At 43.0% G+C, this 25,281-nt stretch overlaps 1 protein-coding gene across 3 annotated transcripts in view; it reads left to right on the top strand.

The window, feature by feature from the left end:
- Positions 1-494: 494 nt before the first annotated feature.
- IFT56 (intraflagellar transport 56) overlaps positions 495-25,281 on the top strand; it is a 58,493-nt gene continuing 33,706 nt past the window's right edge. Inside the window, exons 1-12 of one of the 3 annotated variants that reach the window (XM_061639357.1) lie at positions 495-586; positions 873-1,010; positions 2,467-2,559; positions 3,808-3,922; positions 8,168-8,217; positions 9,033-9,178; positions 12,074-12,245; positions 13,330-13,404; positions 15,533-15,635; positions 16,258-16,313; positions 17,992-18,045; positions 19,489-19,552. In XM_061639357.1, coding sequence (XP_061495341.1) covers positions 873-1,010; positions 2,467-2,559; positions 3,808-3,922; positions 8,168-8,217; positions 9,033-9,178; positions 12,074-12,245; positions 13,330-13,404; positions 15,533-15,635; positions 16,258-16,313; positions 17,992-18,045; positions 19,489-19,552 — 1,066 coding nt within the window. In that variant the 5' untranslated portion in view covers positions 495-586. Of the gene's footprint in view, positions 587-651; positions 762-872; positions 1,011-2,466; positions 2,565-3,807; positions 3,923-8,167; positions 8,218-9,032; positions 9,179-12,073; positions 12,246-13,329; positions 13,405-15,532; positions 15,636-16,257; positions 16,314-17,991; positions 18,046-19,488; positions 19,553-25,281 lie in introns of those variants that run through there. The other 2 variants (XM_061639356.1, XM_061639358.1) reach the window with 2 other exon arrangements.

Here is a 25,281-nt window from a genome sequence, read left to right as displayed (position 1 = left end):
ACCCTCGCCTTTCCTGGGGTGTATGATGTGTGCTGGCCCAGAGCAGACCCCCAGTTACTTATGATTTATGATTTTATGACATCATTATGTATTTATGATAATATCGGAATCCTGATGATTTTGATTGTATAAATTTGTTGTCAGTCTTGACGGGGAGAGTCTCCTGATTATAGCGATATCTCATACAGCGTACCCCATTATTTATTTTGGGGTTCAGGGGCATTTTAAATTTGGCTTGACGTTGCTGTAGCTGTCAACTTTTCTTCTTTGTTAGTGACTGAAATTTCACACAAATAAGGAACTCGGAACTGGGAACTAGGAACCAACTTCAGCGTCGTAACTACGTGGAGGTGTAAAGAGTTGCCTAAGACTGTAGCACAAAATGTGCGTCCTACTATGGCGGGGCAGTTTCTGCCATGAAAATGCAGCCCTGATGGAGACGGACGCTGTCTGCCGAAGTGTGCCTCTCCTTCCCCCACCCTCCCAAAACAAGGCGGTGTCCCCGCCTCTACTGCGTCGCTAACGTGCTCGCAATGCTGAAACTCGTCGGCTCGGGATAACCTGGTGTGGGATCCGTAGCGGAACTGTGAGTATGGATGGCAGTTGCCACCCGGTCGTTATTTTATGTTTCCTTGTCCAGATTCCCTTCCCTAACTACCTCCCGCCCGCCCGGTTGCCAGGGTAACGGAGTCCTTGGTGAGGCAAAGAGAAAGCAGCGGCGGTGGTAGTAGTAGTTGTGGGTTAGGCCTGCGGGCAAAATGGTGAGTGGCAAGTCTTGGGCAGGGATATTTTAAGGGGCTCCTCGGAAGAGGGGGGAGACTGGCAGAGTCTTCATCACCTATCTCTGCTCTCTCTTTTCCTCGCCTTTGTAGATGCTCTCGCGGCTCAAGCCCGCCGTCGGGGGCGGCCCTCAGTCTGCCGACAAGCGCAGAAAGAAAGGCAAGCGAATCCCGCAGCTGGAGGAGCTGCTGACCCAGAGAGACTTCACTGGAGCTATCGCCCTATTGGAGGTACCAGGGAGACGACTTGGAGAATGTGGCGTTCAGGAAGAGTGGCTCTGGGTTGTTATTGGGGATGGGCGTAGTGGCTTAGAACCGATGCTCGTTCGGTAACCATATGACCAGTGGGGAAAATGCCTTGGAAATAAGGGATTTGATCATCCATCGTCCTCTTCCTGTCATTGATTCCTCCAGAGGGAGAGTTAGGGTCCCTCGTTCTCAGCCTGTTTTTATAGTCTCTGCTTTATGGAGGCTACAAGGTGGCTTCAGTTTCACCACTTCATAGAATTATGTTGGATGCAGACTTGGTACCACTCTCAAAAGGTTGCTCGTCTTCTTCAGCACTGTTTATTGTGCTGATATATTCATGATGTTAAGTGTGTGTTATTCTTGCGAAGGTCAGACCTGTTGAATGAGGAAAGAAATCCAATGTTTTTCACACACTAAACTATAAGAGGATGAACAGAACGGATTATAAAAGATTTACCTGTGAACACCTGCGTACTTATATAAATTTAAATGTAAATATAAATTGGTACTGACCTATTTGATCTCTAATGTCTAAATGGGGGTGAAAACCTTTCTTCAGTCTGAGGATCACATTCTTCCCATGGACAACATGCCAGTAGTGGGTGCAGCCAGAGGCAAAAAATTGATGGGGCAAAATGTTTTGCTGTGGGTTGGGCAGAGGCAGTGATGGGGCCCAAAGCTTTGCTGTGGGTGGTTCCAAAAGGTCTGAGATCCCCTGCGGAGAAGGAAGATATATTCAACCATGGACAAACACATTTTAAACGTGTTTTAAATGGAAGCCAGAGAAAATAGACTGGCTGCTTTTGAATCAGCTAGCATGTCTACAGCCTTTATCACATTCCAACCAGGCAAAAGCACTCGAGGAGTGCATGGAGTAACAGTGAGGGATGTAGCCTAGGGAGGAAGAATGGCCTGGAGAGAGGCCTTGAGGGAGGCCTTGAGGGCCATATTTGGTCCCAAGTCTGGTTTAAATGATAATGCTTTTGATGCAGTTTGCTGGAGGCTTATTCCCTAGTAAGACATAGACCTATATACCCCATGTATTTTTCTGACCAACAGGCGCAGTAAGTACTGTGTCTTTAACAGGTACATGACAAGTAGATTGTTTTTGACATGGAATTGCTGTTATCATGCTTGTTGTTAAAGGCACAGAACTCTGTCAGTTGGGAAAATTGGCAATCAAAGTATTTTGAAAGCATCAGGTGAAGTTACTTGCATCCAACTTCCTCTTGCCACACACATATATGCACAAGACTTTTGAAAACAACTCTAGGTACAATACACTAGTTAATACCCTTCTTGTACTTGAAAACATTACCTTTGTGTATTTGTATACCATGTGGTTTCACTCTCCAGGGTTGCTAACGTAATATTACTATTAGAAATAACTCATATGAGAGTGGGCACCATTTTAATCTTAAGGTTTTCCTTCTGGAAGTTTAAGCGTCATGTTGGGGAACAAGATGAAGATGCGGACCTCTGGATTGGATATTGTGCTTTCCATCTGGGTGACTACAAGAGAGCACTGGAGGTGAGGTGAGGAAATCCTGCTTCCTCTTGGAAGGAAGGGGGATGCTGTCCAAAAATAAAAACAGATGGTTGGGTGGGGTCAGGGGGAGATGCAGAGATACCTGTCCTAGAGCAGTGCAGTAGAAAGAAGGCATGTCATTGTGCTATAAGTCTTGGGACAGAACTGTATATCATCATACTGGATGATGATGATGATGATGATTTTATATGTCTTTCAAATGAGAAGTTAAACATGCTTTTGGACTAGTGCATCTGGAGGGCACCATGTTGCGGAAATAGGGTTATTTATTTTATAGGCTTATATGCCAAACAATAAATATGGTTAATGTGTTGCCAGTTTGCTGCTGCTATTTTCAAAAATCCTATGTTTTTGCAAAGAAATATAAGATTTTTGTCTTGATGTTGAAACAATTGTGTTTGTATTTCTTCACAAGGTGGCACACTTAATTTGGATTTTTGCAGCACAAGTATTTTTAACTTTAGTTTGGATAGCTTGAAACTGGAGAGTTCATCCATGTCTTGAAGATGTCCTCATCTATGTATGGGTTGGTACAGATGTAACCCTTAATGACTAAGAAATCAGGAAGGGACTGAAAAATTGTGTACTCCCTTACAGCCCATCCCTTCTTATGCACAATATATCTCCTCTTCTTTTAACCCTGGTTTATGGTCTGCATTGTTATTGACATCATTGTACTCATAATTTATTATTAGCAAACAACTTAAAACTCTGTCATTTTGAACAAACACATAATTCCAACTGGTTAAATTAAAGATCTGTATAGTCTTATTTTCAGGGTTAAAATTTAGTGTGGAAATAAAAGCACCTCATGACCAGTATTTTAGCTGGTAGAGTACTGAGAACCAGTGTACTGTAGTAGCTAAGTATGTAAACTATAAACAAGAAAGCCTCTTGATTTAAACTTCAGATCAGCATTGGGTAGAGTAAGCCTTTAGCCTCCCCTCTACAGTGCAGAGGTAATAACACTGATTTGCCTTACAGCACTGTTGTAAGGATTCCTGAAAAAATATACATGAAACACTTCATGTTTATACAGCACCTTCCCTAAGTTTTAGTAGTGCATTTTGATTGATAATAGGAACAAATAGCAATATTACTGGCACAATTATTTACTATCAGTATTTATAACAAAGTTCTCAGGGTGGCTCAAAACTCAAAATAAAACAATTTAAAATTTCTGCTTGGTGGTTACAGCAGGAGTATATCATAAAGTATTATTTGTTTCAGGAGTATGAAGACTTGACCAAGCAATCTGGCTGCAACCCTGATGTTTGGGTGAATCTAGCATGTACTTACTTCTTCTTAGGAATGTATACACAAGCTGAACAGGCAGCCTTGAAAGGTGAGAAGTCGTGGGTATGCTCTCGGTGCAATGAGCTCCTGGCTCTCTGGGAACGACTTCATTTCCTTGAGGCCAAGGTGGCGGACCTGGAAAAGCTGAGAGAGGCAGAGATGTGTGTGGAGGAGGCCTTCAGGGACGTTATAGCTGTGTCCCACTCCAACGATGATAGCTCTCCTGCTATCATGGAGAACGATGGTCTCGGGGAAGGAGAGCATCCAGCTGAGGAAGAGGGAAACGATCCCTTAGAAGGGACCCATTCCTTGGGGGATGAGCAGCTATCCTCTCGTGCCGAGGATATATCTCCAGGGGGTGGAGGGATCCTTGTAGTGGGTGATTCGATCATTAGGAACATAGACAGTGGGGTGTGTGATGGGCGTGTAGACCGCAAGGTGTTTTGCCTGCCTGGTGCGAAGGTTGCGGATATCGCCCGTCGTTTAGATAGTTTGGTAGACAGTGCTGGGAAGGAGTCAGTGGTCGTGGTGCACGTTGGCACCAACGACATGGGGAAATGCAGCCGTGAGGTCCTGGAAGCAAAATTTAGGTTGCTAGGTAGGATGCTGAAAGCCAGGACCTCTAAGGTGGCTTTCTCTGAAATGCTACCAGTACCATGCGCAGGACCAGCCAGACAGGCCCAGCTTCGCAGTCTCAATGCGTGGATGAGACGATGGTGTCGGGTGGAAGGGTTCGGATTTGTTAGGCACTGGGGAACATTCTGGGACAAGCCGGGCCTGTACAAAAGGGACGGGCTCCACTTGAACCAGAATGGAACCAGACTGCTGGCACTTAAAATTAAAAAGGTAGCAGAGCAGCTTTTAAACTGACTGAGGGGGGAAACCCGACAGGAGCTGAGAAAGGTCTGGTTTGGAATAAACCTCCCCCCTGGGATAAAAACCAAAGAAATGATGAAATTTTAAAAGGGGTAGGCCTAGAAGTAGGCATTGTGAGAGCAGGGGCACAGGATATAAATTCAGAAGAGCAAAATTACCACAGGCCTAACCACAAGTGCCAAAGACACTTGAAGAGAGACACTGCTTACAAGTGCCTGTACGCTAATGCTAGGAGCCTCCGAACCAAGATGGGAGAACTGGAGTGCTTGGTCTTAGAGAAGAGCATTGATATAGTGAGCATAACCGAGACCTGGTGGAATGGAGAAAACCAGTGGGATACGGTTATCCCTGGATATAAACTATATCAGAAGGACGTATTGGTGGCGGAGTCGCTCTATACGTGAAAGAAGGCATTGAATCCAGCAAGCTCGAAACCCCAAAAGAGGCAGACTCCTCCACAGAATCGTTGTGGGTGGTGATACCGTGCCCCAGGAGGGACTTAATACTGGGAACGATCTATCGTCCCCCTGATCAAAATGCTCAGGGAGACCTTGAGATGAGATATGAAATTGAGGAAGCATCCAAACTAGGAAATGTGGTAGTAATGGGTGACTTCAACTACCCGGACATAGACTGGCCGCATATGTGTTCCAGTCATGACAAAGAAGCAAAGTTTCTAGATATTCTAAATGACTATTCCCTAGACCAATTGGTCATGGAACCGACCAGAGGGACGGCAACCCTGGACTTAATCCTCAGTGGGGACCGGGACCTGGTGCGAAATGTAAGTGTTGTTGAACCGATTGGGAGCAGTGACCACAGTGCTATTAAATTAAACATACATGTAACTGGCCAATTGCCAAGAAAATCCAACACAGTCACATGTGACTTCAAAAGAGGAAACTTCACAAAAATGAGGGGATTGGTAAAAAGAAAGCTGAAAAACAAAGTCCAGAGGGTCACATCACTCGAAAATGCTTGGAAGTTGTTTAAAAACACTATATTAGAAGCTCAACTGGAGTGCATACCGCAGATCAGAAAAGGTACCGCCAGGGCCAAGAAGATGCCAGCATGGTTAACGAGCAAAGTCAAGGAAGCTCTTAGAGGCAAAAAGTCTTCCTTCAGAAAATTGAAGTCTTGTCCGAATGAAGAAATGCAGCCAAACTCTGGCAAAAGAAATGCAAGAAGACAATAAGGGATGCTAAAAAAGAATTTGAGGAGCACATTGCTAAGAACATAAAAACCAACAACAAAAAATTCTATAAATACATTCAAAGCAGGAGACCATCTAGGGAGACAATTGGACCCTTGGATGATAAGGGAGTCAAAGGTGTACTAAAGAACGATAAGGAGATTGCAGAGAAGCTAAATAAATTCTTTGCATCTGTCTTCACAGTGGAAGATATAGGGCAGATCCCTGAACCTGAACTAACATTTGCAGGAAGGGATTCTGAGGAACTAAGACAAATAGTGGTAATGAGAGAGGAAGTTCTAAGCTTAATGGACAATATAAAAACTGACAAATCACCGGGCCCGGATGGCATCCACCCGAGAGTTCTCAAAGAACTCAAAGGTGAAATTGCTGATCTGCTAACTAAAATATGTAACTTGTCCCTCGGGTCCTCCTCCGTGCCTGAGGACTGGAAAGTGGCAAATGTAACGCCAATCTTCAAAAAGGGATCCAGAGGGGATTCCGGAAATTACAGGCCAGTTAGCTTAACTTCTGTCCCTGGAAAACTGGTAGAAAGTATTATTACAGCTAGATTAACTAAGCACATAGAAGAACAAGCCTTGCTGAAGCAGAGCCAGCATGGCTTCTGCAAGGGAAAGTCCTGTCTCAGTAACCTATTAGAATTCTTTGAGAGTGTCAACAAGCATATAGATAGAGGTGATCCAGTGGACATAGTGTACTTAGACTTTCAAAAAGCGTTTGACAAGGTACCTCACCAAAGGCTTCTGAGGAAGCTTAGCAGTCATGGAATAAGAGGAGAGGTCCTCTTGTGGATAAGGAATTGGTTAAGAAGCAGAAAGCAGAGAGTAGGAATCAACGGACAGTTCTCCCAATGGAGGGCTGTAGAAAGTGGAGTCCCTCAAGGATCGGTATTGGGACCTGTACTTTTCAACTTGTTCATTAATGACCTAGAATTAGGAGTGAGCAGTGAAGTGGCCAAGTTTGCTGACGACACTAAATTGTTCAGGGTTGTTAAAACAAAAAGGGATTGCGAAGAGCTCCAAAAAGACCTCTCCAAACTGAGTGAATGGGCAGAAAAATGGCAAATGCAATTCAATATAAACAAGTGTAAAATTATGCATATTGGAGCAAACAATCTTAATTTCACATATACGCTCATGGGGTCTGAACTGGCGGTGACCGACCAGGAGAGAGACCTCGGGGTTGTAGTGGACAGCACGATGAAAATGTCGACCCAGTGTGCGGCAGCTGTGAAAAAGGCAAATTCCATGCTAGCAATAATTAGGAAAGGTATTGAAAATAAAACAGCCGATATCATAATGCCGTTGTATAAATCTATGGTGCGGCCGCATTTGGAATACTGTGTACAGTTCTGGTTGCCTCATCTCAAAAAGGATATTATAGAGTTGGAAAAAGTTCAGAAGAGGGCAACCAGAATGATCAAGGGGATGGAGCGACTCCCTTACGAGGAAAGGTTGCAGCATTTGGGGCTTTTTAGTTTAGAGAAAAGGCGGGTCAGAGGAGACATGATAGAAGTGTATAAAATTATGCATGGCATTGAGAAAGTGGATAGAGAAAAGTTCTTCTCCCTCTCTCATAATACTAGAACTCATGGACATTCAAAGAAGCTGAATGTTGGAAGATTCAGGACAGACAAAAGGAAGTACTTCTTTACGCAGCGCATAGTTAAACTATGGAATTTGCTCCCACAAGATGCAGTAATGGCCACCAGCTTGGATGGCTTTAAAAGAAGATTAGACAAATTCATGGAGGACAGGGCTATCAATGGCTACTAGCCATGATGGCTGTGCTCTGCCACCCTAGTCAGAGGCAGCATGCTTCTGAAAACCAGTTGCCGGAAGCCTCAGGAGGGGAGAGTGTTCTTGCACTCGGGTCCTGCTTGCGGGCTTCCCCCAGGCACCTGGTAGGCCACTGTGAGAACAGGATGCTGGACTAGATGGGCCACTGGCCTGATCCAGCAGGCTCTTCTTATGTTCTTATGAGATGGAAAACTGATGGTATATTATTATGTACACTTACCTGAGAGTAAGTCCCATTCAACTCAGTGGGACTTGCTTCCAAACACAAATGTACAGAGCTCTGCTGGTAGTGTGGTGCAACTCACCAAGTTCATAGCATTTAGTGATGAGCATATACAAACCCTGAACCTGCTCCAAGTATTGACATTAAGATTTGTTTTTATGTTTTTCTGGGTTTTACTTTCAGCTCCTAAAAGTAGACTTCAGAATCGCCTGTTGTTCCATCTAGCACACAAGGTACGTAGGGTTGAAAACAAAACAAAACAATTGTAATTTGAGGCAAGTAGTGTTTTGCACTTGAAGTATTTTGCAACTCAGTCCCTACCATTCTGCTTCTTCTACAAATGCTGCTTAGTTTGATGAACCCCCCCCCCCACTTGTCTAGGTACAGAAAGCTGGAGGGAATGGAGGCAGAGATAGATAGGCAGGCACAGAGGATGAAAACCTGGGAGCTAAGCAGTAAGAAGGCCCAAGAAGAAAAATTGCTAATGGATAGGTGACCCCTTGTTAGAATGGAAGACCTCACTAAACCAAATGGAAAGAGAAGTGGTATTTAAGAGAAATATAGGGTGGAGAAGGTAGAGACCTGAACATATGGATAGAGAAGCCTTTTATTTAAGCACTTGCCTGGTAGCCAATGGTGACAAAAAATTGCATGCAGATGAGTGCATGGAATTCCATGCAGATGAGCCATTGGGCTAGTGGGGGATGGGTGGAACGCTTTGTGTCCTTATTCTATGCCATGCATAGAAAGCGTGCTGTCATATGAGAGAAGCCCTCTCCTCTGCACTCACCATACAAACACAACAAGCTGCTTGAGGAACTCTTGTTTTAAACATAGGCAAGATTAATCACAAACTGTTGTAATGCTAAACAGAGCTCTCCATCCCCTTTCTGCAGGATAGGTTTTTTTAAAGGCTAGTTACTTTTGTGGGCTGATTTAAAAGGCTAGGATATATATAGAACCTTTGCTTACTGCCAGCTGTATTTATTAGCGTATGCGTAGTATGTCATGCATCTGTATAATACTGTATTTCATTTCCCCCCTTTAGTTTGGTGATGAGAAGAAACTAATGAGCTTTCACCAGAATCTGCAGGATATAACAGAAGATCAGCTTAGCCTAGCATCTATCCACTATATGCGGTCTCACTACCAAGAGGCTATTGATATCTACAAACGCATACTTCTTGATAACAGGTTGGGGAGCTTTTCTTCTCTGATTTGTCATCCTCTACACTGATTGAACATTTTATCAATGGAGAAGGGCTAACGTTTCAGTGTGTATACCTTTACTTGTAGTTGGAATTGTTCTCAGAGATTCTTGCTTCCTGTTATAAGCTTTACTTATCCCAAAACTTTGGGTCAGTGTGATGCAGTAGTGAGATTTAAATTTTCCTGTGATTTCTCACAATAACTTGGATAAAATTTTGACTGGTAAAAATGCACACTAAAGCTGCAGTTCTAAACACACTTGCTAGGAAGTATGTTCATTGCAACTCAGCTTACAGGTAAATCTGTTTGGGACTGGCGTATAATAATGTTATTTGGTGTACATAGTTTCTTCGCAAGATTTTGGTATCCCAGAAGTATTATGTGAGCCCGAATACCAGGCTATATGTTTACATGAGCTCATTCGGAGAGGTCTGTCACTTCCATTAAATTAATGTGGTGCCTCTATTTATTTATTTATTTATTTATTTATTATTTGATTTATATCCCACCCTTCCTCCCAGCAGGAGCCCAGGGCGGCAAACAGAAGCTCTAAAAACACATAAAAACAGACCCTAAAATACACCATTTCTTTTAAGTCCACACAGCTGTTGCAAATAGACTTTCTCTCTCACTCATGTGTACATGTGTATACTGTTCTGTTCCATTTGTAACTGTTTTCTGTGTTTTATAATTGTAATGGTTTCATTTGTTTTTATATTTCGTTGGTGTATCCTGCCCTAGGACCTTATGGTGAAGGGTGGGAAGAAATCTTGTTAATAAATGAAATATACACTCAGGGAAAATTGAGTGAAATTCAAAGAGGACGTGTACAGAACACGATTGGGGAACTTGTTCACCCTCCATGGGCCATTTTGACACCAGAAGGCTTCAAGTGATTCAGGGCTGGCACCAAGCATGAGTGAGCCTTTGGACAGAGCCAGCACCAGACTTCAAGGGTCCCTTGGCACAGGGTCATTGATGCCCTCCCAACACCTCCCCAGTGCAGCCAGCACAGGCTTAAAAAGGCCCAGCTGCCCCACCTCCTGCATTGCCATGTTGGCAACTTGTACACACCTGCCATCACCCAAGATGGTGGCAGGGGCATCGGCCCCAGGACACAAATCATATCCCATGACCTGGCACTGGTATGGATCACGGAGCAGGAGCTCCAGCCTCCCATCCACACTTTTTTCTTCTTCTGCCACTGCTGCCCTGGTGGGGGCTGCCAACAGCACTTAACTTTCTTCCTCATGGGCTGCATTTTAGCAGTGGACAGACAGTGATGTCTGTGGCCTCCCGCTATCTTAATTTACGCAGAATGCAATGCCCCAGCCTTTAGATTTAGGAGGAACCCTTATGAGACACAGGGGCCCTCAGCCCATGCTCGACCTGGCCACCCACTGGCACTGGGCCTGAGATGATTCACAGTTAAAGCCGTGAAAGCGGGCACAGGCTTATCTCCAATATTAGTAATGTAATCCCACAGCACTAAGCAGAGATAAGCCTCTGCTTGCTTCTTCATGATAAAAGGCAGCAGCTGAGACTTATTTCTGGTCTTAGTGCTGTAGTCCCAGATGAGCAGGCAGAGGCTTTTTCTGCCTGCTGCCTTTTAAAGACCAGGCAGAGGCTTATCTCTAAGGTCCCACAGCACTAACATTGGAGAGAAGCCTCTGCCTGTTCATCATTTTTCTTATCTCCAATTTTAATTCTGTGGTGATTATAATACTATGATCAGAGATCTCTTATCTCTGATGTTACCATTTAGGTGTTGGAGCAGAGACAACAAAGTTTGGCGATAACAGATCTCCATGCTTGATGTCATATGATGTCAGGTGACTGATGGGTGGTTGTGGCTGCAGGCCAGAGGTTCTCCACTGCTATCCTAGTCCTTTTATTGCAATTTCCATTTTATTCCTTTTGTTCTTGGTATTCAGATTGGCTGCAGCATTATCACTTCTGTCTTCCTTCTTCTAAATTCTACTCATTGTCTTTCTAAGTCTGCTTGCCAGCTTCGTTTATACAGTAGGGCCCTGCTTTTCAGCGTTCTGCTAATACAGCGGCACCAGCAGGGCAATCAGCTGTAGCTCGGGGAGCTCCAGCGGCTATACTCCAGCTGACAGCGATCAGCTGTAGCGCAGGGAGCTCGCGCGCTACAGCTGATCACTGTCAGCTGGAGCACGGCAGCTGGAATACTGTAGGGCCCCACTTTCCAGCGGTTTTCACTTTTTGGCGGGGTCCTGGAACGTAACCTGCCATATGAGTGGGGCCTTACTGTATTCAGTATTCCGACTCCCAACCTGTAAACCAATCGGAAGAGCAGATGAGTTTTCTTAAGTTTCTCATTCTCATAGTAACTAGGTCACCACTACCACCACCTTAGTTGTCAGTTTCCTGGGCTGCCTGTTGTATCTTCTATGATGTTTTGGACTGCCTGGCAAGAACAGCCTCTAAATAACCCAGTATCTAATAGAAATCAACCATTTCATAATTAACCACCAAAATAAATGGCTCAACAGTTGCATCCCTTCACAGATGTCTTAAAGACTTTCTCCACTAGCACGTGTAACTTTTTTAAAAATGGAAAATGATATGCTCAGTATTCTAGGAAAAGGTCTTTGTGACCCCACTTGCGTTGTTGCCTATACTTTTAGGAAGCTCTCTTCATATCCTTACATGCCGACCCTGTTGTTTGTAGCAAAAGGCATTTATTAATGTATTACAAACCATTCTGCTACTGACAGAACATGTGTTGAAAGTACACATATGCAGTATCACTTGCACATTTTCATTTAGGAACCTTTTACTTTAATTGGATTATTTGCCAATAAAATGTAGTTATTTGCAGCAACATTCATGCCTTAACTAACTTTAATTCTGCAGGGAATATCTGGCCCTCAATGTGTATGTGGCCTTGTGCTACTACAAACTGGATTATTATGATGTGTCACAAGAAGTGCTAGCTGTTTACCTTCAACAAGTTCCTGATAGTACCATCGCTCTTAACTTAAAGGCTTGTAATCATTTCCGACTCTACAATGGGAAGGCTGCAGAGGTACATTGTTAAAATGTTGTTCTCGTTAAAGTCAGTCTCTCTTCATGCAAACTTCAGTTTGGTCGTAATATTTCAGTGTCACTTGAGAAGCGCTAACTATATGCAGTGCTTCATTGTGTGAGCTTTCAGTTTGTCTGACTATATGTCTGTATTTCTAGTTATCCTGGTATATGTGTCGGTTTAAATGAGTTAGTCATGTACAGTAGGGCCCCAGTCATATGGCGGGTTACGTTCCAGACCCCCACCGAAAAGTGAAACCCGCCGAAAAGCAGAACTCCGTCAATGAAATGGCACCCGATGCTAGAAAAACGCCGTAAAAGCTGAATAAGCGCTGTATGAGTGGGGCCTTACTCTAATTACTCTAATTGAAAACCGCCGTATTAGCAGAATGCCAAAAAGCGGGGCCCTACTGTAGTAATTGAAGTGTACAAGTGTCCCAGGCTATGGTCTGAAGGCACATGCGGCCAGCTCCCTGCTGAGGCTAAGCAGGGTCAGATCTGGTACAGTGCCTGGATGGGAGACCGCCTGGGAACCATACATAAGCCGCCTTGGGTTTCAGTCATGAAAAAGAAAGGTGGGGTAGAAATGTAATAAATAAAATAAAATAAATAAATGTAGGGCCAACACCAGGGATGCAGGGCCAACACCAGGAACTGGCATCATTGGGAACCTGTTGAGGCACACACCATAATAGGAAACCTATTGCTGCTAATCCCTGGTGAACAAGGCTCTGCTTGTTCTCTTTCCTTGCTGCACTGCCTGTTCACGTGTCCTCTCCAGGCAAGTGATCAGTGACAGGAACAGGGAGAAGGAGCAGCATCTTCTGATAACTTTCCCTTTCCCTCTGGGCAGTGGTGCAGATTGGGTGCAAAGGAGGCAGGCAGATGGATGGGCAGCAGGGAAGAGGAGGTGGGCCAACTCAGGGACAGCATCTTATGCAATCAAAAAGTCCACTCAAAAAGTCTGGAGCTAGCACTGAGGATATTTGTTTCAGCAGTGTAATTATGGTTTCTCTTGGTTACAACTGTTGATTGTGTGTTGTGTTGTTCCACTCATTGTTTTTTAATTTCTTTAAAAATATAAGGCAGAGCTTAAGAGTTTGATGGACAGTGCCTCAACATCATTTGAGTTTGCTAAGGAACTCATTAAACACAATTTGGTGAGTAACAATTGTGGAAGTCATTAGTTTGCATATTGTGATTTATGAATAATATGAATATTTATTAATAAGAAATAAATATTCTTATTTATGAAGAATAACATAGGCTGTAATCAAAATAATGTCTTGTTGCCTGGCCCAAGAAAGTATCTTGTCAGGTGGGGACAGGGTATGAAAGCCTCAGTACACACACCCTTTGGATTCCTGACACATAGAATTAGATACTTGGGAATTTGAATGTTAGGAAGAAAATAAGATATTACTGTAAAGTTTCAGGCATGTTTGGTTACAATTATGATCTTTATTTAGTTTTCTGAATGCCTTCACAATTCCCTCCCAAGTCTTGGTTACCATCTTCCCCACTATTAACACACATCTACATCATCACCCTACTCCTCTCTTCCAGCTCTTTCCTCATGTTGATATGTGTCATAACTACTTAAAAAAACAACCTCATTTGAACAATTGCCACCATGTTAGTATTGGCCAATTTCTCTTCTGCCCTTTGCCTCCAGATACCTGAAGTTTGTTGTTCATTGCTGGTCTCACGACTCTTTCCCGTTCATCTTCAGAATTGATGACCTACCTACAATATGTGTTCCGCCCTTGGCACTTTACTGAGATTGCCCATGGTAAAACTATGAATGGTCTTCACCCTGCCAAATCTGTCCTCCTTATATTTGACCTCTGCTGCTTTTGATACAGCTGACAATTTCCTGTTTGAAACCTCCATACCCAAGAACTTCGTTTATTATTTTTATTTATTTATTATTTGATTTATATTCCGCCCTTCCTCCTAGTAGGAGCCCATGGCGGTATTGTGATTCTGTTGTTAACAGTGTGTCCTCTTTAACAGGTTGAACTTTTAGTTGCCAGACCATTCATTAAGACGTTCACGTAGAGAAATACCTATTCTTGGTTGAAATTCTTTAAATTCTGTTCTTGGCCCTATGCTTCTCTCTCTTCCTCTGCTCTCCCTTGAATGTACTACTTACACATTGATAATACCTAGGTATACATCTGTTCCCCAGATCTCTCTCTCCAGTCCCGCTAGTCTGATATATCCTCTTGAAGGTCTCATCATCATCTCAAAAATATATCCAAGACAGAACATACTGTCTTTCTTCCTATGCTTTTCACTCCTTGATTGCTCTGGATATCTGTCAAGAATCCCCCCTGTTGATTGGCTTGCAGTCTTTGCTTTATCTTAGATTCCTCCATCTCCTTTGTTCCTCCCATTTGTCGTGCCTACCTGTGTAACTTCTTTCTCTACAGCATTACAAAAATCTACCCATTATTCTCTGCCTGCTGTGCCAACAATTCCGGCTCATTCTATAGTTACCTCCTGTCATAACTATTGCATCCTTCTGTCAAACTTTCCCTTATTCTGCTGCTTCCAAACCTAAGGTGCCAAAATAGTTTACCACTCTTATTGCTCAAACTGCATAACACCCATCCTCATAATCCCTTTACTGGCTTCTTATTACATGCCATATCCAGAACAAGCTCCATGTCCTTTATTTTAAATTACTGATGGCCTTATTTCCTGTTATATCCCTGCCCATAACTTCTACTTCCCTAAATCAACCAATCCCAACTGCCGCAAGGTGTCTTTCTTGTCTATAAGATTCTGTCCTTTCTCCTTTGCTGTTCTCTGTGGTTGGAATTGCCTCCCTGGACATGTGCATGGTGCCTTCCTTTTCCTTTTATTCCCTCCTCAAAACTTTTTTTTTTGCAAAGCTTTGGGCATTACCAGCTGTAAACAAGTTTTTTAAGTATGTGCAGCTAACAGTGTTTGTTCACATTCGGCCTTTATTTTCCTCTTCTTTCCTTCTGTTTGCCCTTCCGCACCATCCGCAATACTTTATTTTGGAATATTTGCTTATGAAACTATTAAGATACCACTATATTTTTGAGCTCTGCAGGAATTGCTGTTTTCATTGTGCATGAATAACTGAAATTACTGGTGGGACAAAAATTTACCTTCCAAAATACAAAAGGACTGGACAGAAAATGTTACATGTTCATATTCATGCAAGCTTCTTAGTCTAATAAACAGTATTTCAAAACATGTACAAGACAATTCACTGTGCTGCTATACTGATACAGTGAGGACTTCCATTTGCAGGTGGTATTCCGAGGAGGGGAAGGGTCTCTCCAAGTACTTCCTCCCCTGGTTGATGTCATTCCTGAAGCTAGATTGAATTTAGTAATTTACTACCTCCGGCAAGGTAACTACATCTTCTGGATTTTTATCTCCTATGACTTTCTTTTTGTCTTTTCTAGTGTCTCTTTTACTACATGAAGGGCATGTGGTGTTTTGAGGATTGGGGTGGAGGTTGCTAACTTCTTACTGTTAACAAATTATATTTCTAGCTTGTGAAAAATCCCAGCCATAAGTGGCTGGGAAAAAATGTGTCGGCCAAAGAAGATACTTTGATGCTAGTAGAACATTTCACTTTACCAAACCTGCTACGGTATGAAATAGAATTTTCCTATTTGGTTGCAGTTACAGAATCAACTGAAGATGGCTGTGCCAAGGGTACTTCCATAAATGTGTGAGAGAAAATAATGTGAATTATTTTTTATCTTGACCCTGTATTGTTCAGAGGGCATCTGTGGATCTATAAAAAAAGTGTCTAGTGAGCCTTCAATCTGGCGGGGGGGGGGGAAGCAATAAAGAAACAATTACTTAGCCCATATTTGTTATACCTTGCATCATCATCAATAAAGGTACACATTTATTGCTGTTTATAGTTCCTTTTCATCCTTTGTCTCTGAATGCTTTTGTGAGAAGGCAAATTGTGACATGGGAAGGTGAAATATATTATGTACTGTGATCTGTTATTTCAGATGATGTGCAGGAAGCTTACAATCTGATTAAAGATCTGGAACCTACAACCCCACAGGTAAAAGGAAGATTTGGATGTAGTTATATAAATGAATAGGTTGTCATTTGGGATAGAATATCATAACTGCAAGACAGAATTCAACCTCTTGTGCATGAATGAATCAGCTTATGTTTTGGATTCAAGGTAGTGTCATACTGAATCTTCTTGAGCAGGCGAGTAGAAAAACTTTCCTAAAAGAAGCAAGCATACAGAATTCATTGTTTGACTTCCCTTTTTAAAAACTATGGATTGGGTTTCGACTAGGGATGGAAAGATCTGTCAATTTTGGTTCTCTCAGTTTCTAATTTTTCTAATCTTTCTCCCCATTGATGCAGCAATTTGCATTTTTTTAAAAAAATCCTCATGAAAATTCTCCATTTTAGTGCACATTTCTCCTAATAAACACATTTTTGTAAGCAATTTTAACAAAGGTACACACTTTGTGCAAGCCATGTCCAGTTATCCAATGCATTTTTGCATGTTATTTTCACTCGTATTCATTTTTATATACACTTTCCTCCTGCGTATGTATTTTTGTAAATATTGTTTAATTGGTGAACTGCATCACAATTCTAATAAATGCGAATTTCTAAGGATGGCTGTATTTCGGTTCTCATACTGATTCAGAAAGTGCAAATTTGATAAATTCTGCTTAAAATGTGAACTGTATTGAAATTCTCACCCATCCCTAGTCTGGACTAAGATGGCACTCCTAACCTCACTTACTTGGAGTAAGCCCCACTGAATTCAATAGTCTTGCTTCTGAGTAGACACACTTAAGACTGTGCTGTAAGTTAGTTGCTGTCTGGTTCTACTAAAATCACTGTGGAAAGCTAGTCCTGACTTGCTTTAGTTTATTGATTTCAATGGAATCTAAGTGTAAATAGCCTACTCTGGATCCAACTCTATATTTTTATCAGTTGCGCTTTGTGTGATAGAGACAGAAGTATGAATTACATAGCACAAAACACTAAGATATTTTCACAATATCTGCTGTTCTTGTGGTCTTGAAACGTGTCATTTTTTTACAATATAGAGATTTTGACTGATGGTTGTGATATTTTGATTATGTAGATTATTCCAAATTAATTATTGATCTTTAAAACTCTGTTTAGATATGTATTATCTTAATCTGTTTATTCATACATTCATGGCAATGTATTGGCATATTGACTCCAAGAAATAACACATAGGTCTTAAAACCTTTACTGCTTTTGTACAGTGGAGGGAAATCTGTATATTATGGAAAGCAAAGTATTTCTTTGACATACTTTTAAAATTAGGTCCAGAGCTAGTGAATGCCTAGAAGTTGGGTGGGAAAATTTTTTTTCTGTTGAATTTATCATTTTCCTTCTCTGATCCCAAGGTAGCTGTTTATAGCATATGCTGACATTGTGTAATGTATTCATGTGGGCTTTTTTTAGAGGAATGAAGTGGGTGACCAGTGTCTGACTGCTCTTGCAATTCATGCTTGTTGTTATGGTGATTTTTATAATGTGTTCTGTGAACAACAGTCTCTACTTATTTCATGCAATTCACTGACTGTGTGTCAGGATTGATCACATGGCAATACGCTATTCAGAAATCTATGTATTTGTAAGGTAATTTGAGCAGAATAATTTTCAAGTTGCCTTAAGCTTCAGTAAATAAGTTGCCTCATTTTAACAGCTTGTTTTTGAATATAATTTTTTTTTAGGAGTATATCCTCAAAGGAGTGGTAAATGCAGTTCTTGGGCAGGAAATGGGCTCAGTGAGTGCAACAACATTTTACAATAATAATTTGTGTGGCAGACAAGAGAACAGTGCAATTATCCCAGACCTATCCCAGTCTGCGTCTGTGTTAGAATTGCTTGTTAATATGTGTTTTCAAAAATGTTTTTAACCCTTTTTTAAAATATGTTTTTAAAGCTTTTTTTAAAATTGTTTTTAACTTTTTGTTTTGGTGTGTTTTGGGGTCTGTTTTTATGATGTTTTAAAGTATTTTTAGCATTTCTGTTTGCCGCCCTGGGCTCCTGCTGGGAGGAAGGGTGGGATATAAATAAATAATAAATAAATAAATAAAAATAATTAATTCAGCAAAAAGGTTTAGACAGCAATTTTCTCCTAGCTCTTTTGTATTTTATTTTTGACAGCAAAAGAATAGCATTATGAATCATCATATAAACTCATAATGAATAATGCTTATAGGAAAGTATTAGCATGCTAAGGGGAACCTGAAGCTTTACAAAAGCAAAAAAGGGGGGGCTTAAGGAGGCAAACAATCCCAAACCTCAGTGAGGGTGCTCTGTGGCCACAGAATGCTGAGTATTGGAGGTGGGGGATGGAATTGAAGGTCATGTTGAAATGTACTATCCTGAAAAAAGGCACAGTTGGCGGGCTGGAATACTGAACAGGAATCCTACACAGCAAAATCTTGTGGCAGGCTCCATTAGTATCTTGTTATTTTTGAAAGTCAATAAACCTCCCTGCCTCAGGCCTCTCTGCTTGTTTTTATATAAGAAGAGTGCTGTTAGAGCATGCTAAAGCCCTCTCTAGTCTGCTATCCTGTTTCCTGTGTGGACAGATTCCTGCGGGAAGTCCATAGACAGGGCAATAGCCCTCTACTACTATTGTTCCCCACTGACTGGTATTCAGAGATAGTCTATCTCTGATCTTGGAGACAGTATATAGCCATCATGATTAGCAGTCATTGATTGCTACTAACCGTATCCTTCATACATTTGTCTAATTTCCTTTTAATTTTTAATATTTGTAATGACTGCATATTTCTAATGATCAAATAATTACCTTTCTTGCTTAACCATTCCCATATCTTAATTGTAGGCCCAACATGCAAATGCATATAATGTTACATGATGACCCATTTTGGATTACAGATCAAACTGCATTTGGAATTCAGTGGCTGGAAAAGCCCCTTGTGGTGTGTGTGTGTGTGTATGGGGAGCCACATGGAGTGGAGAAAGAGTTAAATACCGGTGCCCCTACCCCCTATTCTTTTTTGATCACAGTTGTCTCACTGGAAGTAGTCTTTCCATTTCAAAACATGCCATCAGGATAATATTATACACATCTGCATGTACAATCTATTTTGGTCTCTGTATGTGCACTTCATTCACATCCCAAGATCTGCCCATGCTTTGTCCCGTTGCTCAGCAATTTACTGTGGATTTCATGCTGCTTTGTTCTTTTCCAGAGAGACCACTTGAAAATTGCTCAGCAGTTCTTTCAGCTGGTGGGTGGATCTGCCAGTGAATGTGGTATGTTTTAATTTTTCTATTTTCCCTTTCCATCAGATGTCAATACTGTCAGTGAATGCAATCTTTTGCTGCATTTGTGCTATGAGGTTTTAATAAAAACATTGTTAACATCTTTCTCCGTTCTTCCTTGTGGCCAAAACTATATATTACAATATACATCTGTCATCATAACCAGCCTCCTCATGTCTAGTTCTAAGTAATGTCAAATTATCTTACTTGGATCCTGGCATAACAACATTGTGCATTTTCCTGACCCCTCTGCACATTCCTATAAATTTCCTTACCCCTTGCCAGAAGCAGCTTATATTAGGAAACATTGTAATAGACATAACATGGGGGAATGAGGAACTCTGTACACCAGTGCTGTTTTCACAGAAAATCACATGTATACTGTTTTCAGTCCATCTTAAATTTGTACATCCTAATCTGCATAAGTTATGAAAACTCATGTTGCATTAAGCTTTTTAAGGTACTGCAGTGGACTAATATGGCCTCTAAAATGTTTTCAATATAATACATGAGGAAAACCTGCTATCCCCCCCTTTATAGGACTCCTGGATTCAACTGTGCATAATTACTTTGGAATGTTTCTTTTAGTGGAAATATTATGCTTATGCAAGTTCCGCTATCCCAAAATGAGAGCAACCTTCTTGCAGGCCAGCTAAGAAATAGGGAAAATTGTGGTAGAGGTCCTGATGGCTCCATTGGAAAACAATATCTGTAATTTGTAATTAAAATATTTTGAGCTGTTTCTCTCACCTTGTACAATTTATTCTGAATGCAGAATTTGGTTTGTTTGGCACAAAGTACATACTGACCAGTGTGAGGCTGCATCACTTACATGGAATTATAAGTCTCTCCAAAGACTATCCTATGCTAAACCAAAAATAGACACAAGTCTGACATCGGAAGGGACAGTATTCAGAAAACAGTCAGACATTTCAACCTGCATAGATTCTGTTGCTGAGCTGAAAAAAGTTAAAGGGAGACTTCTTGTGAGAAACAACTGCATTACAACTTGTCAAGAAGATCAGTTCTATGACTTCTGACTTGATCAAAAACTAATCTAAGTGCTACTCTGAGAATACCCATTGAAATAAATGAATCTAAGTTAGTCATCTTGATTAATTTCAATGGGTCTACTCTGAGAAGGACTAGCATTGGATACAATCCTAATTTTCAATCCTACTACAGGTGTTAATACAGCAAATTTGTTTATCACCAGTTGCTGCTGCTGTGAATAGTCACTGCATGTGTGTTTTGCATATGTTCAATTAAATAGTGTCAGACTGTACTTTTTGCATTTCATTGCTGTTTGACCCTACTGCTTCCTTTTCCCCTCCCTATACCCATGTATACGTAAATCTGCCAACTGAGGATCTCTTCATGTATGTGATGAAGTGAACTCTTATTATACAAAAGCTAATGTCGTAATAAATTTCAGTCTTCAAGATGCCACAGGACTTTCTGTTCCTCTGAAAATGAGTTACTAAACTTAGGGATAATTTATAGTTGGGACTTCCAGACTGGCTGATGATTTGTGCATTTGATGTAATGTGAGAAGACAGATTCGCAAGAATTGCCATTTTATTTTTAGATTTCATTTTCTGTTATGCATTGAGCAATGTAATTGTCATTTTAGTGCACTCTTTCTTCTATGTTTCCCCAGAGGTAAGTTATGCACACATCATATTTTCTGGTAGATAGGCAGTAGCTTTGGGCTATCATATGTAGAGAAGGTAGAAGATATTATCTAGACTTGTACTTAATAGACTCAATTTTCCATAGGAGGTATGCCATCAAGCGGGTAATGGCTCCACCTATCGTCTGAAGGCAAGAATGTTTCTGAAGTCAAGACTAGGGGCGTCAGGCCCCTCCCACTCTCCAGTTCATTCTTGCCTTTGTCCGTGCAAGATATATTGCTATAGCGTATAGATAAGTTTTGTTGTATTGTGTGACAGAGTGTGGAAGTTTTTCTTTTTTGTGTGTCTACCTCGCTGTTTCCTTCCCTCTGTCTTGTCTATATCACTGTGTGTCTTGTTATTCTGAGCTTTTTCCTGGGGGGAGTTTTTTTGCCCTTGCCTGGGCCGTTTTTCTCCCCAGCTCTTAGCCTAACGACTTTTAGAGAGACCGCGGCTGCGGTTCTCTCTCTCTCAGGCGGCGGTCGAACGGGAGCTTGCGGCTGCGGCTCCCTGCTTTCCCCGCCGCTTGTTACGTTCCCAGCCTTTAGCCTAACGGCTGTTTAGAAACACAGCGGCTGCGGTTCTCACTGTCTTCGGCGGCGGTCGAACGGGAGCTTGCGGCTACAGCTCCCTGCTTTACCTCACCATCTTTTTTTTGTGCCCAGCTTTAGCCTAACGGCTTTTTTGAGACACCGCGGCTGCGGTTCTCTCTTTCTTAGGCGGCGGTCGCAGTTTTTTATGGGAGCTTGCGGCTGCAGCTCCCTGCTTTACCCCACTTTTTCTTGTTTCCCCTCCAGAGCCTGCGGCTGCGGCTCTCCTCCCTCCCCTCTCAGAGGCTTTTAGTCGCAGGATTGCTCTGCCTTCCCCGACCGTTTCGCGGCTTTAGATCCCTCGCCGCAGCGGTCTCTGCAGTCTGCAGTGGCGGCTTTCTCCCTTATACTGCCTCTGTTAGCAGGGTCTCCCTTGCCGTATTTAACAACCGCGACTAAATTCTCAGCCCCGCAGCTGTAGCACGTCTTTATGGCCGCCCCATTTTTTGCAGTTAAATTATTATTGCTCCTGCCTTGCTCTACCGTTGTTATTGTACAACATATCCGCCATTTTTTATTGTTAATTTCCCGCTCTTTTCACGGGCGCCATTTTGTTTGCTCCCTTTTTCCCGCCCTTACTGTTTGGTCTATCCCGTCCTAACAGCGGGCCTAGCTTAAAAGATCTGTGGCTAGCAGTTTTATTAAAGTCTCAACACTGCTTTTCTTATGTGTGTGGTGTGCTGCAGATAGAATTATAGTACACAGAACCTCTCCTGTTCCACTTATTCGACTACTCACGTTCTCAGGACTGTCTCAAGGCTGTGGCTGTGAACCAGGCTGCCCAAATTGTACATTCTGCCCCACTCGTGGCCGTGTACTAAGACTGTGGGAGTGCGCACCGCTGCTCTATCTGTACATTCTGCCCCATCCGTGGCCGTGTACCAAAGCTGCTGATACTGTGCAAAGCTGTGCAAATATTACATTCTGCTCCATCTTGTACCAACCCTGTTGATACTGTGCAAAGCTATCTGGACTGTGCATTCTGCCCCATTTGTGCCCGTGTACTTAGACTGTTCATAGTGTACATTCTGCCCCATCGTGGCAGTGTACTTAGCCATCTGCCAGTGCATTCTGCCCCATTCGTGTGCCGTGTACTGAGCCTGTTCGGGTCTGTGCATTCTGCCCCATCCGTGGCTGTGTACTGCTACCCTTTAAAATATATGATGACAGAACAGCCAGAGACAATCCAGGCAACCAAGCCTAAACCACCTAAGGCGGTCAAGCATAAGCATTCTAAAGCGGTTGCCAAAACTAAACATCTTTCCAGCCACAGCACACCCAAGCGGCCTCGCTATGTCTCTGTTCCAGTTCCAGAGGGGTCAACCCATGCACAGTTAACGACTCTTTTTCACTCCCCTGCTGTTTCCTCTGATGAGGAGGACTTTCCTGGTTTTCCTGAACAACCAACGGTCAGCCAACCCGGGGCTTACTCCTCTTCACTGCCTGTGGGGCTGTCCACACTTCCGCCTATACAAGAACAACCGGCTACATCTCCGGGTCTACAGCTGTCCCATGAGTTCATTTCACAACTTCAGGGCATGCTTTCGTTCTTCGCTCAGAGACAGTCACCTTCCCAAGTTCCCGCTGTCCCTCAACACAGCGGGGACCACTTTGTACATAATGAGATGAACCCATCATGCTCTCCAAATCCGTTTGACATTGCCAGGGGCAGGTTTGTTGATGACGTCTCTTGTGAGGAGGAGTCTGCATTTGCTCTGCAAGACGAAGGAGACGAATGGAGTGACCATTCGGAACATGAGCAGAATACATCTTATTGTCTCTTTGATGCCTCAGATTACCAGCCCCTTGCGCGCAGAGTGTTGAACACCCTTGGACTTCAATCCACGCCAACTGCAGCTACCACTCCCACCATAAAGGGGGCCAGGGTCTTGAAATCCCCCACGCCAGCAGAACACTATCTTCCTGTGCCAGATCCCATCGCTAAACTGGCCAAGGACGAATGGTCTCACCCTTTACAAGCACGCCGATTTAATAACATTGCAGACAGACTTTATCCTTTGGCCCCGGACTTTACTACCAGACTGGCCATCCCTGGCATAGACGAGCCAATTTCCAGCTTAGTTTCCAGATCCCTCTTGCCAAGAGAAGGAGATTCTCATTTAAAGGATGCCACTGAGCGGAGACTGGACTTTGCCTTACCCAAGGCTCATGAGGCCACTGCCTTTTCTATGCGTGCATCTACATCAGCCTCTATTTTCTCCAGGGCAGCGATGATGTGGTTGGACGACCTTCTAGAGGATCCTAATCCAGATCCTGTTTCTCTGCGAAGATCACTGATAAAATTGCGCAAAACACCTGCTTTTGTGGCTGATGCCACCTTGGACGCAAATCAGCTAGGAGCACGCGCTATGGCGGCTCAGGTTGTTGCCCGACGGACCCTCTGGCTTCGTCACTGGCAGGCTGACTCTACTGCCAGAGTTAATCTATCACGGGCACCTTATGCCGGATCATTACTTTTCATCGAAGAAGCACTAAAGGCAGTGCTTGTTGACCCTAAGGACGCTCGAAAGCCTGTCTTGGCCACAGTCAGAAACGTCAAGCGCAGACCTTTCAGACGTTTCACCCCGTACCGCACGTCTCAGCCCTTTCGAGGAACGCGGCCCGGGGGACGAGGCCGTGAGTTTCCAACATATGATTTCCGCTCCTCCAGGGGAGGCTGGAACAGACGCTTCCCGGGTAGAGGTCAGTACCAGGGGCGCAGAGGCTCTTCAACGTCATCATACAGGGGAGGGTCTCGTCAGCGCAGACAGTACTAGCGCCATACCGGTTGGGGGCAGATTGCTTAGGTTCGGTGAACATTGGCTGGGTCTGACTTAGAGCTCCTGGATCCGAGAACTTTTTTGTTATGGATATGCAATTGAATTTTGGGCAACACCTCCAGACAAGTTTCATCCCTCCCCTTGTCCCAGGGCATCAGCCAGGCACTGCATCATGCAGACTGCCATACATCACCTCTTGGACATAGCGGCGATAGAGCCAGTCCCAACTACAGAGAGGTCGGAAGGGGTGTACTCCCTCCTGCTTGCTGTGCCCAAACGAGATCTGTCATGGAGGGCGGTATTGGACCTCAAGTTCATTAACCGTTTCGTAAAGTATTGCAGGTTCAAAATGGAATCCCTCCATTCCATTACAGAAAGCCTGCACGAAGGAGACTTCCTGGCTTCTATCGACCTAAAGGAAGCGTATCTCCATGTGCCTATTTCCATAGCCCACAGAAAATTTCTTCGGTTTGCCTTTGGCTCCCAGCATTTTCAATATCGAGCGATGCCGTTCGGACTCTCATCTGCCCCGAGAGTATTTACCAAAGTGCTACTCATACTAGTGGCTTACCTCCGACTTCAAGGGGTCCATATCTACCCCTGTTTGGACGATCTTTTAATACGGGCCAGATCCAGGGAGCTGGCTCATCGCCATCTAACGCTCACGCTCCATGTCT

The sequence above is a fragment of the Rhineura floridana genome, chromosome 8 (assembly GCF_030035675.1).
Source record: "Rhineura floridana isolate rRhiFlo1 chromosome 8, rRhiFlo1.hap2, whole genome shotgun sequence".
Taxonomy (NCBI): Eukaryota; Metazoa; Chordata; class Lepidosauria; order Squamata; family Rhineuridae; genus Rhineura; species Rhineura floridana.
Note: the sequence above shows the minus strand (reverse complement) of the source record. Positions and strands in the feature narration are given on the sequence as shown.